Source organism: Anas acuta, chromosome 3, assembly GCF_963932015.1.
Source record: "Anas acuta chromosome 3, bAnaAcu1.1, whole genome shotgun sequence".
Taxonomy (NCBI): Eukaryota; Metazoa; Chordata; class Aves; order Anseriformes; family Anatidae; genus Anas; species Anas acuta.
Genome location: NC_088981.1, coordinates 118,904,782 through 118,921,126, shown reverse-complemented (window position 1 = coordinate 118,921,126; position 16,345 = coordinate 118,904,782). Strand labels below are relative to the sequence as shown.

The window sequence follows — 16,345 nt, the reverse complement described above, 5'->3', positions numbered from 1 at the left end:
AACTATTTTAATTCTTACTTGCATAGTCCACTCTTCTGCAGCAGAACATCCAGGCTAAAAAGAAGGGACTGCTGCCTCACAGTTCACTGCTGTTTACACAGCTCTGCAACATCCAGTCAGCCCACACGACTGTACTCTAACCAAGGAAGGAAGGAAGGAAGGCAGGAAGGCATTCATGCTAACGATACAGGTACCAACACGTATCTGGTCACTCTAAGCCCTGAGCAGAATTTAGAACTACAACCAGAGAACAGCGTTGTCAGGCAAACTGTGTGATTTCACCCTAAGATTGTGCAACAGAGATGTAATTACAAGCTACAGTTATCGTTTTAAAAGCATAACAGAAGGGCTTATAGCAACTCCCTGGAGAACACAACTTGGCAAACAGAAATTCAAAATTTGGGAGGTATAAACTCCAAGTTTCAGCAAACTGCTTGGGAAAAGTATCTGGGTAAGGGCTATCCAAAGGAGAAGCAAGAACAACATCAATAATCTGAAGACCCACAACAAAGTGGGGAAATCAGGTAGCCTAATCAATGATGGATTGAACACTGAACCCAAGGACTCCCAAAGCCACACAGGTGAGTGATTAAGTTGTCACCCCACTAAGGAAAATCCATCTCAGCAATTCAACAGGAGAAACAGCTTCAGCAATATTATGTAAACCAAGTGGAGATGCTGTGTAGAGGAACGCAGTACTTGGAATGTCAGGGATGGGCAATTTGGGATCTAAGAGGAGGAATTTGGTACAGTACTCAGGATACCATAGAATATCCGAGTTGGGGAGGACCCACAAGGATCATCAAGTCCAACTCCTGGGACCCCACAATAAATAAATAAATAAATAAATAAATAAATAAATAAATAAATAAATAAATCAGGTCATGTGTCAGAGTGTTGTCCAAAGGTTTCTTTAACTCTGGCAGGCTCTGTGCTGTGACCACATCCCTGGAGAGCCTGTTCCAGTGCCTGATCACCCTCTTGGTGAAAAACATTTTTCTGATATCCAGCTTGAACCTGAGATGTTGAGGGAGGGGCCAAAAATGTGGAGAGCGAGGGTTCAAGATTAATCACTAGCCAAGTCCTGTGCCTGATCACCACCACTTGTGTTCTTTTTATTAATTTTTTAATACTACTTTCTGTGCAAGCGTGCTCCTTTTTCTCTATGTGCCAGCACAAAGAATTGACAACAAGAAAGCTTTGGTGCTGCCGGTAAACTACATGGAACACGTTTTTTTTCCTCTAAAGAACTGCTCCCTAAGAATGCAAAGCAAACCCTATACCTTAGTCACAGACAGCTGGACTGTAAATTGCACTTCTAACCACCCAGGAAAGTTAGAAAAGCAGACAGCTGCTGTAGCTGTGCCTGCTCTCCCACTGAGGCAGCACAAAGACTGAGAAGTGATGCTGGCTGGTGAGGCACTAAGAAAGCTACCAGCCGTCTGTTGCAGTTAGTAAGCAAGAACACAATGGGTCTGTAGACAACAGGCCCAAGACAAAGGCTCAATTCCCTCCACACTCTGCAGTGCCCCTCATCTCATTCAAGCACATATCCAGTGTTTGTTCCTTCCATGAAGTCCCAAATGAGCCAATAAAAAAGTTAAAAGGGTGCACATACTCCTTCTGAGTACGTTCCCAACAGTGAAGTAAAATCCTAAGAACTATATCCTGGCATTAGTCTTCTCCATCAGCTAAAAATACAGGAACATTGCCAAAGCCTGTCGAGAAGTTGGCAGCCCTCCTCGTACTAGTTTAGCTTGCTTTAAGTCTCTGCTACCCTTCCACTCTCCAGTAGCAGAGCCCAAAGCTCAGAGCATCTAAAATGCTGCCTTTCCAGAGAATGGCACTTGATTTTCCCACATAAAGAAACTCAGAGGTATGATAGAAAAAGAAAGACTGATGCTTATATTTTACTGCCTCAGTGAGCTTCTTTTCTGTCACAACAGCAGCTGAGAAATCAGACTCAAGCATCACAGAATACAAACACCCAGTCTGTTGGCATTTCCTCTCCAAGAATCCCACATTCTGGCTCCTTAAAGAAATGTAAATCCAAATGGAAAAGTCACCAACTGGCTCCATATTAAATATAGAAAAGTAGACTCCCACTAGGACTGAAAAGACAAAGGAGATAAAATAAAGATGTAGTAGACTCAGCATCTCATTTTGTGTCTTGCTGGGTTCAACTCCTCATAGATCACCACCTCCTTGTTTCATAGAGCTCGCACGGACCAGGAGAGCCGAAAGCATTACAATCCAGCTGTAACACTCAGCCACCAAACTGGGAACTCTCTGTCCAAACGCCAACAAGGACTGCAATTAGGAGAAGCACAGTAACAGCAGTGTAGTGAAGACACTGGTGCTACCTGTATTAACTCGGAGCTTTCAGCAACAGGATAAAAGAAGAGCAAGAACGAAGCACTAAACTCATATACACCCACGGGAACAACGTACACTGCCTCAAACACTGGCACACAAGTTTTGCACATGAGCTGATATCCAGGTCCACATTGAACTTCTTCATCCTACCTTAGCCTGCACACCACAGTAGAAGAAGTTATGAAGGACTGCACAGTTCATCTGGCTTACCTGACAGTAGGAAATATTAGAGACAGGAAAACAAGAACCGATCTACACAGCAACCACTGCACGCACAGACACTTATATACAGGAGATTTTCCTCAGGGATGAGGCAAAAAAGAATCTATGGATCTCGGAAGTCACTGAAACGGTGGCATAATACAAAACGTGGTCCAGCAGCTGAGTCTGCAGAAAAGTCAGTAATACATCAAGCACAGGACAACAATTAGACAAGCACAAGGCCGTTTCTTTCTCAGTTGAGGTCGCTGATGGTTAGTAGAGCTCAAACATCACCTTTCAGACACCCCAGAAATTATCACTGGATTTTAGAATCTGCAGGAAAGAAGTACAATCTTTGAGGAAAAGGGCATATTCAACATTCAAGCAGAGACCAGCCCCCTTTCTTCTGTTTTCTCTTTCTTCCTTTCAATACCAGGCATCACTCAAAGTCTTCTATACGAAGAAATGAAGCAACATTCAGCAAAAGCTGTACCACAATTAAATATACCTCACAAGGGGCCTGCAGAAGTGGAAGACTGAGCAGATGTGGGTACGCTAGACACCTTCTCTCATAGCTATTACAGACACTCTCGTATACATACCTTAAAAGGGAACCTGCTTGCTCCCACATTCAAAATATGATACAGATCCATTCAACAGCATTAAATAGGTTACTTACTGTTACAATGAATTGCCTCATTACTATATGCATTTCCCATCACCTTGAAGCTGTACAGCAACAAGCACCCTTGTAAAATATCACATGGCTTTTAAACACAACCATTTAAATGCCAAAGGGGAAATTAATGCAACTTGATTAATCCCTCTCAGTTTCACAGTAACAGCCACAAGTTCTTAGCCTTAGCAGACAAGTCTGACAAAAGTGTCTTTCTCAGAAAAAAAAAAAAAAAAAAAAAAAACCTTTGATGTCATCAAAGTATTAAAATGTCTTGGCTTGTACCAAGACACAGTCAATCACATAGTGATTTCCTACCCAGAAAACAGATAGAAAGAAATCTATCAATAGATCTGTCAAAATCTAAATCTTAAATCTATTTAAATCTATTAATTTAAATCAATCAGTCAGTATATATCTATTAGGTGACAAACTGTAGAATCATTCACAGACTTGGATGCTCAAGTCCCTCCCCACAAGATGGGCTTGCCAAGTTCCACACCAATACCAAGCTGAAAATTCTGAAAAAGTAAGATTCTGCTGCAGCAGAGCACAAGTCTTCCTGCAGTTATACCTGGGGCACTTTCCTGTTTGATCTGGGTAATTCTCAGGGACGGTAAGCACCAAGTCTAAGCTCCTACCAACGTTTCAAGTTTAATACCTACCAGTATCAGAAGTCTAAAAATGTACTTCAAGTACATTGCTACAATCCATCTCTATAATACTATTCCCAAGAGGCATAGTCTAAATGCAGCAGATAATTCTGAAAATACTTGGACAACCTAAGAGAAATAAATTATTTATGCATGCTGACTGAAAGAGAAAAATGTAGTGTCACACAGGGACGGCAGAAAAAGAGGGTTTTGTCAGGCTGAAAAGGCAAAAGGAACCCAGGCAAGCACAAGCTTGGAGAGCCAGGGCCTGAAGAATCTATCGGTCTCGGTCTCCCCCTCCTGTGATTCCGCTAACTCCAAGTCGTGGGTACTTTATGTCTCTCTTCCAGGAGACAGTAATCGCCTGTTAAAAGCTCATCTTCAATCGCTTGCAAAGGCTAAAGCTTCACCTTTGGATGTGTTTGGAGAGCAACCAGAAGCATGGTTACAATCGCAGAAAGGGATTCAACTCAGATAGGAGAGCAATTAAATTTGCAACACACCTGAAGACCACTGTGTGCAATGTATACACACAGCAGCAGCATGAGAAAGCAGATTGTCATTTGTCCCTGCAGCACTTAAGGACAGTAGAAATACCTGAAAATGCTGAGATTGGTCATAGCTCTTCTCTTGTATCTTCCTAAGTACCCTATGGGAGGAGCCATATCACCACACACTCCCTGCCCACCAACCATCTCTAACAGCAATTTCACCCTTAAGGTATGGGTGACGAACAGACTCAACAGTAGAGCTCAAAGGGCTGTAGTGAGCAGGGCTGTGTCTGACTGGCAGCAGATGCTCACCAGCAGCACTCCCCCAGGCTCAATTCCAGGGTTGGTTCTGTTCAACGTTTTTATCAATGGTCTGGATGCGGGAGTGGAGCGCATCCTCAGCACGTTTGCCGATGACACTACACTGGGAGGTGCAGCTGACTCCCTGGAGGGACAAGAGGCCTTGCAAAGGGATCTAGACAAACTAGAGCATTGGGCAATCAGCAACCACATGAAGTTCAACAATGGTAAATGCCAGGTGCTGCAGCTGGGACGGAGTAATGCTGGACATCGGTACAGACTGGGGGACAAGTAGCTGGAGAGCAGCTCAGCAGAAAGGGATTTGGGGATGCTGGTGACAGCAGGCTAAACATGAGCTAGCAGTGCACCCTGGCAGCCAAGAGGATAAACACATTCTGGGGTGCATTAAACAAACCATAGCTAGCCAGCCCAAAGAGGTGATTCTCCCACTGTATTTAGTATTGGCACAGCCTCACCTCGAGTATTGTATGCAATTCTGGGCTCCACAATATAAAAAGTATGTTGAAGTACTGAGGGCAACAAAGCTGGTTTTACCAGCCAGGCTGGAAGGCATGTTCTAAAAGGAGAGGCTGAGGACACTTGGGTTGTCTAGTCTGAAGGAGAGAATGCTGAGAGGCAACCTCACTGCTCTCTGCAACTGCCTGAGGAGGGGAAGCACGGAGGGATGTGCCAGTCTCTGCTCCCTGAGAAGTGATGACAGGACAAGAGGGAATGGCACAAAGCTGGGCCACGTGAAGTTCAGACTGGACACTAGGAAAGAATTCTTTACCACGAGGATGGTCAAACACTGGAACAGGCTTACAAGTGAGGAGGTCGATGCCCCACGCCTGTCAGCGTTCAAGAGGCATTTGGATAATGTCCTTATTAATATGGTTTAACTTTTGGTTAGCCTTGAAGTGGTCAGGAAGTTGGACTGGATGACCTTTGAAGATCCCTTCCAATTGAACTAGTCTTTCTATTTTAAGGAATGACAAAGCTTAACCACATCACTATTCGTTACATTTTCCTGAAGAAAGAGAACTTAGGGGAAGATAAGCATTCTCTATCCAGTTAAAATAGCATCTTAGATAATACGCAGTGATGCTTAATTTTAAAAGACTACTCCAAACTTTCACATCAATTACACATTCCATGCTACAGAAGTTCCCTGTCTCTAGGAAAAATTACAATCAATTACCAGAACCACTTTCTACAATTGACATTTAAGCAGATTTGAAGTTATACTAGTGGACACAGTTTAGACTAGGTTACTGTACCTAAAATATGAGTGAACAACCACACGACCCTGCTAACCTGACTGCACCAAAACAAACACTTTCCTACACCACCGACTTGCTGATTTGCTCAGGACACGCAGTAAGCTTGGTGTGCCAGCTAAGACGCAGAGTACCAGGAAACCTGGGCACGGGGTAAGGCTGCTGCCTGCCATGGGATTAGATCACTGTAGTGACACAAAGACAGGATGAATAACGTCCAGTGCAGAAGAGGGAGTGCTCTAGTAACTTATGTTCCACTGCTCTGTCAGAGGGACGCTCCTGCCGGGACCACGCTCACCCAACCCTAACCCTGACCCTAACCCTGGCCATGACCCCTGACCCCTGCCCCTGCCCCTGCCCCTGCCCCTGCCCCTGCCCGCCGCAGGGCGGCGCAGCCCCGAGGCAAAGCCAGGGGAAGCCGCCAGGTAGCGGCGCTGCAGCCGGGGCCGGGAGCAGCCAATGGGAGCACGCGGCGGTGATGTAATGCCCTCTCTCCGCGCGCCATTGGCTGCGGGAGGTGTCAGTCCGGGCAGGGCCGCGCGGCTCCGCCAGGGCCCGGCCCGCCCGCAGCGCTCCCCTCAGGCCGCACGCAGGGAGCTTCCTGCGAGCCGAGAACCTTCCCAACGCAGCTCGGGAGCGTAACAGAAGTGAGACGAGAACAGAAATACTCGGCCGCCAAGACCTTTCCTGTTGGCCTCCGACTCGATGGCGTTGGGAAGCCTCTCCTGGAGCACACACAGTGCAAAAGCCACCAGGAACAAATGGCTTCTGCCGGAACCTCTAACGTGAGCCGGATCTGAGCCGGATTGCCTGGGCACCGGCTGGGCACACCGGCCTCTGGTGACAGCCGGTCCCCTCAGACATGCGGTGCTCCCGCCCGTACAGCCCCTGTGCTCCGGGAACACGACCACAGAGTGCGTTTATTAAAACAAAATAAACAAACAGGGTTAACATTGCCAAATATGCAACTCGAACTGAGGAGGAAAGAGCTTAAAATCTGGAAAATCCCAGAGCACGCGTTGTGCACAAAACCTGCCTCTGCAGTCAGGGGCTGTTTTCTCTCCCTATTACCACATTACGTTGCTTCAGAAGCGGCTGCTTAATTCAGCATCTAAAGAAGATGCTGCCGATACACAGAATGAGGATTGCATCACTGGTGGGAGGGGAGGTGACAACATTCCTTTTTCATGGAGTAACTCCTCCTCACTGCCAAAGAGACGGTGAATAAGAGCTTGTCTGCATGGGTACACTGACCGGAATAACCAGTGCTGACTGCGCGATCACGTTATCAGAGCTTTACAAGGACGCTGCTTTGGTACAGGAGATGTTTTACTCTGGTATACCAGGATGCTCAGAAAGCAAAGGTATTATTCCAGAATAAGTTTCATGCTGGAACATCTGCAGTCGAAGTTTACTCCAGGGCACAGCTCAGTCCAAAAGCTGAAGACAGCAGGGGGGATGTCATGCATTTAAAGCAAACAAATCACACTCTACAAGCTCAGATCTAATCAAGCCACAAATTTACATGTAAAATTAAGAGACAAAACATAACTTAATTGCATGATCACTAGCAGAATATGTTTTTCATGCACACATTTGAGACATGAGGCCCACCTGAAGGCAACCACAGAGTGCAACAAACACACTCATAAATGTTTAGCATTTCCTGCAGGAAGACAGTACACCCTGACAGATAAAAAGCTGAGAAGAAGAGACCCTGAGTTTACCCCAGATCTGTCATCAATTCATTTTGTGGCCTTCAACAGTTAATCTATTGCCCTTTTTTTATCCATGAAGTGGAGCAAAGCTCATACATCTAACACACAAGAATGGTCTGCATTCAAGCCAACCAGTCCCCTTCATTCCCAAGGCAGAAGTCAGTAATTTACTCATGGCAAAATTTTAAGGAACTTCTTGAGTGTGAGCTTTTATTTGTCTGTAGATGGGAAAACCAAAATCCAAGGAAAATACTAAACCTACCAAAACTTTCTTTTTATGTAGGACAGTATGGAAAATACTAGAAGGAAACTAATCTTTCTACATCAATCTGTTTTAAAATATACTGAAAAGACCACATAAACTGAACATTAGCTGTATAAGAGCTAGGGTACCTCTCCTGTGAAGAGAAGCTGAGAGTGTAGGGGTTGTTCAGGCTACAGAAGAGAAGGCTCGAGAGAGACCTTATAATGACTTTCCAATACCTAAAGGGGACCTACAGGAAAAATGGGTAGGAACTCTTTGTCATGGAGTATAGTGATAAGAAAAGGGGTAATGGTTTTAAACTAAAACAGGGAAGATTTAGAGCAGAAAACAGAAAGAAGTTTTTTACTACGGAGGTGGTGAGACACTGGAATAGGCTGCCCAGAGAAGCTGTGGATGCCCAATTCCTGGAAGCGTTCAAGTCCAGTGTGGACAGGGCTTTCGGCAACCTGCTATAATGAAAGTTGTCCCTGGCCATGTCAGGTGGGATTGGAACTGGATGATCTTTAAGGTCCCTTCCAACCTAAACTATAATAGGATTCTGCAATTCATTCCCCAAGCCTTCCTTGTGCATTGATTCAGCACAGATTGTTAAAAGAAAAAAAAAAAATCTAGCCACAGTCTCAGGTTATCGTAAGGAATATATTCCGGAGAACAGAATAAAAGCCTTACACGAACATCCCTCCCCCCATCCAAGTTTTACAGCTTCACCAAAAAACAGCGCATTGTTATTACACCTTGCTAGCAATTAGCTTATGTTAACAAGACCAGAACAGCTTTTAAGCAAAAAAAAAAAGTAAAGAAATTGATGGAATCCTTGACCTTATTTTGACCTCCAAATTTACATCAAAACAAATGACTCTTTCACCACCGCCAAAGCTCGTACTGCCCTGCATTTTTATCTGTTAACATCGACACTTCTATACTCATCCTGACTTGTTTAAGACTACGTCAGCACTTGAATTAAGACTTTCTCAGCTACAGAGCTTGCTTCACTGAAGCAACACAAAGCAGAAACCAACTTCTGAAGACAGCCTTCAATAAGACAAACAGAACACAGTAAGGAATGGGAAAAAAAAGAGCTGCAGACCACGAAGATCCAATCTACTCATGTCATTGTACAGGACAATTCCAATACATGCACCAAGAAGTAAAGGCAAATTGGACAAGCCAAGATACAAGCCTGCGTGAACTGGTTGTGCTTTATCTTAACTGAAGACTCTAAAGCAAACCAAAGCTAACGTGTAACTCAAAAGCAGACGAGATTGCCCAGCCAGAAGCACGTACCGCTCGCTTCATACTCCCTACTGAGCGCCAAGTCCTGTCCAGGCATGGGTCCTCATTATCCCCAGAACAAAAGATCTGGGAAACCAGACACATGTATAAACGCTAGAAATAACCCTCTCAACGCAGCAGCAACAGCTGGCCCCGACACCACCTGTTCAGAAGAGCTTTCAGCGCTACGTACAGGGAGAAAAGCAGGCAGCGCTCAGCGAGGACCGTGACAGACCGTCACCGCCCGGGCTCGGGCTGCCCCGGGAGCAGCCGGCAGGGCGGGCCCGGGCCCCGCAGCTCCCAGGCCTCCCCTCGCACACCCCGAGGCCCAGCCCCGAGAGCCGGCCCCCGGCACTGACCTCCTCGCGTCGCTTCTGCCAGCGGCCGCACGGGGACTCCTCGAGGATCTCGGACTCGTCCTCGCTTTCCTCCTCCTCCTCCTCCTCCGGGGGCGCCGCGGAAGCCACCGGCGCAGACACCGAGGTCATTCCCGGGCCGGACGACGCGGGCTCCGGCTTTGAGTCGGAGCCGCCGCTCGGCACCTGCTTGGACTCGCCCTCCGACATGCCGCAGCCGCTCACCCTGCGGGCAGGACGCGCCGTCAGCCGGCCCGAGGCACCGCCAGCCGGGCCGGGTCGCGCTAGGCCGGGCCGGGCCGGGCCGGGTGGGTCGGACCGAGCCGCGCCCGCCGGCCCTGTCAGCCGGGGCCGCGCCCCGAGCCTGCCGGAAGCGCCGGGCCCGAGGCGGCTGCGGCCCGCGGGGGGCGCGGCGCGGGCGGTTGGGCGCGGGGCGCTGACTTACCGGGCTCGCCCGGCGCCTCCCGGTCCCCAGGCGTCACTCCGCCGCCGACGGGCCGCCGCCAACCGCCGCGCTGCGTAACGCGCCGTCGGGGGCGGGGCCGCTGTCCCGCCGGCCAATGAGAGCCCGGACGTGCGCCCCCCGCCTCCGCGGATTGGCCGGTGGGCGGGGCTCGGAGCGCCACAGCGCGATAGGGGGCGCCCGCGCGCGCACCGCAGGAGAGGCCGGGAGCGAGCTGCGGTGCGGGGGGAGGGGGCGGTTCGGCCCGCCCCGCAGCCAATGAGAGCCCGGGAGCTGGCTGCCAGCCCGCGCGGATTGGCCGGTGGGCGGGGCTCGGGGCTATATAAGGCCGGGAGGGGCGGCCGGGCTCAGTGTGTGGGGGCCGCTTCTGCGCCGCTCCCCGCAGGCTCGCTCGGAGCCTGCCCGCGTCTCGGGCGGTGCCGGTGCCGCCCCGCCTCGGTGCCGTCGGTTCCCAGCGCCCTGCCCCTCGTTCCCCCGCCGTGAAGAGCGCGCACGAGGCGTGGCGGGCAGGGCAGCGCTTGCCCCGTGATCACTCCCCGCGGGGCGGCCCGCGGCTGGGCCCGGGTCCCGGCGGGAGGTCCCGGGGACGCCTCCCCACGCCGGTGGCGAGCAGCGGCCGCGCGCCGGGGGGGGGCGGGTCCTCAGGCCGCCGAGGCTCGACTCTATGGTGCGCGCTTCCGGCCGCCGTGGCTCGGCCGCGCGGGCTGAGCGCCGCTCCCCCCCCGCGGCGACTCTATCGCCCGCGCTTCCGGCCGCGCTACTTCCGCCCGGCGGCCCGTTGGGGGAGGTTCTGCCGCCCGCGCTGCCGCCTCGCCGCCCGCGCTGGGCCGCCCCCACCGCCGCCCGGCCCGGCCCGCACCGCCCCGGCCGCCTCCGCGCCCCTCGCCGCAGCCCCTCCGCGCTCGGCCGCCGCGCCGGGGGCCGGGTCCGCTGGCGGAGGCCGCCGCGGCGCCATGGGCGCCTACCTGTCGCAGCCCAACACGGTGAAGAGCTCCGGGGACGGGGCCGGGCTCGGGCCGCGCCCGCTGCACTTCGGGTTCAGCGCCATGCAGGGCTGGCGCGTCTCCATGGAGGTGAGCGCCGGGGCCGGGGCTGCTGCGGCGGGGCCGTGGCCGCCGCCTGCCCGAGTCCCCGCGGTTCGCTGGTGCTGCCTCGCGCGGGGATCGCTGCGGAAACCGCCCCGCTTTGTGGCAGCGTCGGCGAGGTGCTGCGGGGGCCTCCCCGCGCTGGGAGGTGGGACGCGGAGCCGGCCAAACCCCGGCAGGGAGCAAGGAGCTGGGGCTGAAAAGTGGAGGGAAAGGAAGGCGGGATGCTTGGGATGAGTCAGGAAATGAAAGCGAACATCCTCGGGCAAAGATGTCTGCTGTTCTTCCCAACCAGAAACAAAGTTTCATTCGCTCTGTTTTTTATTATTATTATTATTATTATTTTATAGGCAAAGCGATTGAAGGAGTTCTCGTTGCTGCTGTAACTTAGCAGTAGCTGCTCCTGGCTTTGCCAGCCTATCACTGGTACTTGTTATGGGACAAATGAATTATCACAAGACACACATCTGGCTGTAGCAGCCAGGTGCTTGTCCATAGCCCTCCCAACGATGGAGTCTATTGGAATTACTTAGTAAAGCTGCTTGTACAAGAGTAATGCAGATCTGTCGGGATTACTTCTCTGCCTCGCCTGCAGTGACTAGTTCTTTGAATTTGACACCCTCTGAATACCGTTAACGTGCTGGTTTATTTTCCCTTCCAGGTAGCTAGCAAACAAGGGAAATAAGACAAGGACCAATACTGGTTCCTGCAGCCCTAAGGGTATATCTCTAAATACAGTAAAGCAACCTTCTTGTTGAATACATTTTAATGAGTCTTGCTTTCAGATAATTCACTGCTTGTGAAACGTTACAACAGTCTTACTTGTGCAAAATAATGACCAGTTTTTTCTTCTTTTTGTGTGCAGCAGAGCTTTAAGAAACTGAGCTATAGTTTTTAGGGTAGAAGAGGCAGGAAGATTGTTGTTCATGCTTTTAAGATAAACTCAGAGGATATTTGTGCTCCGTTAAATGTGACTAATAGTGTTGCAGTTGCTCCACTCTGGTGACCTGTGCATGGGTGACATGGTGGCACAGAGACATTATTGGAACACTGAGATGTGTGCAGTGTAATCTCCGCAAGGCGATTAGTTCATGGGTAAGAAGCTGAATGCAGGCAGCGTTCTGGCATGCTTGGTGCACAGAGGTTTGGATGAGGGGAGCTCAGAGCTGCAGCTAATTACAGCACTGGTGGTAGGCTGCAGTAGTCCTTCCACAGGAGGGAAGTGGGCTCATAATCTCACTTATTTGAGGCCTGTTCTTGCTGTCACTGACCTTTATGGAAATTGGATGAGGCCCAGAGGTTGCAGCTGTGGTTTTTTGCACTAACCAACATCTTTGGCATATCTCCATGCTGACAAAAGCAATGCTGAGGACATTGGTGTAGACATGGTTTAGCTGCGTTTAAACAAGGGATGAGGAGATGATAGGAGTGCTTGTGTTACAAGCTGAACCTGCTGCAAACTGCTTCTAAGTCTGTGGTGGGATGAAAAACTCATTGTGTTTACATACAGCTGAGCAGAATTGGACAGTTCTTTTGTGTTTTCTTGTATTCCAGTACTGTGAGTTTTTTGTCTCTTGTCTTGGTTTGTGTTTTCTATTACTTTTTTCATGTTTAATTTTACTTTTATTCTTTTACAAAGCTCTGAGCAAATGTGTATTTTGTTGATTAACATTTAAGATTTTAGGTATAATTTTTGTTAATGAAGCTAGATAGAGCATGCAGAAGTGGTAGGAGGAACCAGACATAGTGAAAAATGATGTAAATGTTGTCTGTTGCCTTTAACTTACATTTTAGGAGCCTCTAAGTGAGACAGGTATACAGGGCTCTGATGAAATTTGTAGTAAGAATCCATTCTTAGCCCAGAGTTTGCTTTGTGAATAAGGAAATGGTTTTGGCTGGTGAGAAACACAAAGGATACATTTTGCACTTTTTAGGCAGATGGACTGGGTTCCTCTAAGCTCTTTGGTGTTCTAACTCTTGAGGTTGGATAGCAGAAGGCTGATATTGAAGGGGTTGCTTGCACCTAGGCTTTGTGAGCTCTCTTGCTCATTCTGAAGAGTATGAGATCATGGTTACTTGGAGGACAGTCAGCTGCAGATAGCTTAACAGGCCTTGAAAGGGAGGTGGAGACTCAGCTGACAGCTGCTTCTTGTGCTGGCGGCACACAATGGTCTTTGTGGTCAATTGGATGCTCTCTGAACTGGTCTTAGTGTTGAAAATGCCAGAAACTTGCGTGCAGTCAGGCGTTCAGAGCCGTTAGCAGCTCATGGCAGTGCTCAACGTAGTGTAGAGACAGTTCTGTGTGCAGTATGGGAACTGAACTGTCTCCTGCTGACGTGTGCTGGCCTTGTCTGCCTCCTTGCCAGTAGTGCCCTGGTTCAGGATCGGGACGTGTCTCAGTGAGTGTCATACAGACAGAGCAGGAAGACCATCTTTGCCAGTATTGGGTTTCCTCCCCAGCAGCACTTGTGCTTCTCGCTTTAATTAAGCTACTGTTTAGTCACTAGGGACTTATCCCGGTTAATTTGCTGTGGTTTTGCTATCTCTCTAGCTTCTGTAAACGCTGTGAAAAGTGAGCATAAAAATGCTGGGGTTTTATTATTTTCATTCACTGTGTCCAGTGAACTCTGGTTAAATTTCCTACATTATAATTCAGAGTCTTTTTGCTGTTGTTTTGAACTGAGATTATAACTTGCCTGTTTCATTGCACCAAGTGCTGCATAAACTCTTTTTCCATTTTTATTGCCACTTAGTAGAAACTGCAATGGAATGGAGTTCTCTTTCAAGACAGTGGGATCCTAGAGGCCAAAGACTAAATAGAACACATTTATCTAAGAAGTCTACGATAAAGTAGATAAGCTCATCAGCTGCTTGACTGTGCAGCAATCGTGTGGCTGTGTGTGCATGTGTAGAACTACTTGGTTATGGCTGACGGTGTGGACACACCCAAGCCTTAGAGCCAGCTGACTCAAAGTACAGGGTTTTGTTTTGGGGCAGCCTGAAGCACACTGAACTTTAAGGTGATGAACCACAGCAAGGAGACTAGATGGCATTGTTTAAACAATTGCATGATTGTTCTTGAACAAAAGCACTTGGTGTGCAGTCAGGCTGTAAGTTGATAGATTAGGGCTTGAACCTTAGAAAATCAGAAAGCATTAGGAACTCAGTTAGGAGGGCAAGTTAGAGAGAGGTTCAGTCCGTTCATCAGTTCTAGGCTTTGCACTGGAATTAACAATTTTGTTGTGCTTACTCGGGATGAAAGAGACCAGGTGCCTAGCTGTAAAATCTGGGGCAGCACCTCCTTCGAAGTCCACTGTTCCTGGTGAGAGTTTGTGGGGAGAGAGGCCAGTCTGTGCATTTACCTTGTGCACTGTTGTGCATCTTTGTAGTTTGGGAGCATGTACAGAGAAAGGCTGGTTGGAGTTCGGTATTTATGCCTCCAGAATTCCTGGGAAACACCTTTCCTTCAGTTTTCCCACAGACAGTCTCATGGTTTCTGGACAGCTGGCAGAACAGAGCTGACTGCCTTACTTTAGGGCGTGATACCTGTTTTGGTACTTTGGTTTGAGTGCTGTTGGTTGATCAGGTGTGTGTCGTCTGCTGCACTGCTTGAAAGATGCTTGACAGAGTTGTGGCTCTTCATCTCACTCCTCAGGTAACTGCCTGAGGTCAGCAGTACCTTTCTGGAGCATCTCACGTGACAAGAGCAGTAGAAAGGATCCTTTGTCCCCAAGAGGAGGTTTTCTAGTCCAGTTGTTTGTTCTCACTGGATGCAGTAATCCTATGCACAGCAAGGCTGCCTTTCGTTGCCCTGCTGGGACAGACAACTGTTATCAGACGTGGCTGTATTCACCAGGACAAGCAAAGGCAAAGCTGATGGTTGTGTTGAAGACATGAGGTCAGGAGGTTCTGTATGTGACATTCTGGCTTCACCAATGTATCGGAGTGCCTTTTTAGTTCGCAAGGAACTTGTTTGGCAAAAGCAGGAGAAGACAAAATGTCTGTGGGAATGTTAGATGCTGTAGGTGACACAGAGTCAACATTTGCCTGCATGGGGGAAGTTGTCAAACTGTAGGTACTAGTGTTAGTTATGCTATTAGACAGCCCTTGGTCTAGATACCAGTTTATATAATGGAGCATACATTCTTTAAGGACTGTGAGCTACTATGTTAACACAGGCCTTCCAGGTACCATAAGCAGAGGGATTTGATTCTGGCTTGAGCCTGGAAATATCTAGAGTTGTATCAAGGAACTAAAGCAGTTTATGGTACGATCTCATGGTGAAAAGGCTGGGCTACTGCTCTAGCACAGAGAGCAACGTGATATTAAAAATCTGTGCTCCTTTGAAGATAAGTGCTCACCAGGTAAGTCTTTGAGAATATGAGAGGAGGCTTTCTTACTGTTCTTGTTCTCCCTCCAGTGCTCATAGCCTTCGTGCTCCTTTCTCCCGCTTCTGTATGAGGGTCTGTTGCAATCCTTGTCATTCCTGACTTTTGCTCTCTCTTTCAGGATGCACACAACTGCATACCTGAGCTGGACAGTGAAACAGCCATGTTCTCAGTCTACGATGGACACGGAGGTAACTGTTCCCTGTTCTCCCCAGAGTTCTTTGCCGTGCCTCTTCTAGGCTGTTCAGTAAAAGTGGCTGTCAGGGCAGCTGGAGCAAGCGTCTATTTATCATTAGAAATCCAGCTCCTTCTTGGAAAGCATTTTCTTTGGTAGATAGATATCGTTGACTGACGGTCTGAAAGTTTCTTAGGATTTCTAGACAGAAGGTCATGGGTTGGTACGAAATTGCAATGAGATTTGCGTTCCATCTTCTAAAACTCTAGAATGCCTATTTATTTTCTTGATAGGTAAATTAGGATAATCACAGAAGAATGGCCTTAAGAAAGACTATTTCAGAGTGGACCAGAGGTCTGACAATAGTCAGTATGCTCTGATGGCTGTCAGTACTGGTTGCTCAAGGAAAGAGAAAAAAACAGTAGGCAGATCCATTCCCTGGTATACCCAGTTTCTATTCCCCACTTAGGGTTTCCCCGAGCTAGGGATTGTAGCCATACAATGTTGAAGGCACTCCTGAGTCTTTTTGATTAACTCTTTGTGAGTTTGTCTAATGGCATTTTAAAACAGGTTTATATGTTTGGTGGTTATTTCCATAGGATGTTTTATATACAAGTCAATTATTTTTTGTTTGGAAAGAATACTGGAG

General features: G+C 48.6%; 2 protein-coding genes across 2 annotated transcripts in view; one reads left to right on the top strand and one right to left on the bottom strand.

Annotated features, from left to right (window-relative positions):
* Positions 1–10,182, bottom strand: part of NRBP1 (nuclear receptor binding protein 1) — a 39,525-nt gene extending 29,343 nt beyond the window's left edge. Inside the window, exons 1-2 of the mRNA XM_068679196.1 lie at positions 10,031–10,182; positions 9,589–9,811 (exon numbers count right to left, since the gene is read on the bottom strand). Of these exons, the coding sequence (XP_068535297.1) occupies positions 9,589–9,795 (207 nt within the window). The 5' untranslated portion in view covers positions 9,796–9,811; positions 10,031–10,182. The remainder of the gene's footprint in view (positions 1–9,588; positions 9,812–10,030) is intronic.
* A 145-nt stretch (positions 10,183–10,327) lies between these two features.
* The window catches only part of PPM1G (protein phosphatase, Mg2+/Mn2+ dependent 1G), a 28,662-nt gene continuing 22,644 nt past the window's right edge, over positions 10,328–16,345 (top strand). Inside the window, exons 1-2 of the mRNA XM_068679195.1 lie at positions 10,328–11,121; positions 15,643–15,712. Coding sequence (XP_068535296.1) covers positions 11,002–11,121; positions 15,643–15,712 — 190 coding nt within the window. The 5' untranslated portion in view covers positions 10,328–11,001. The remainder of the gene's footprint in view (positions 11,122–15,642; positions 15,713–16,345) is intronic.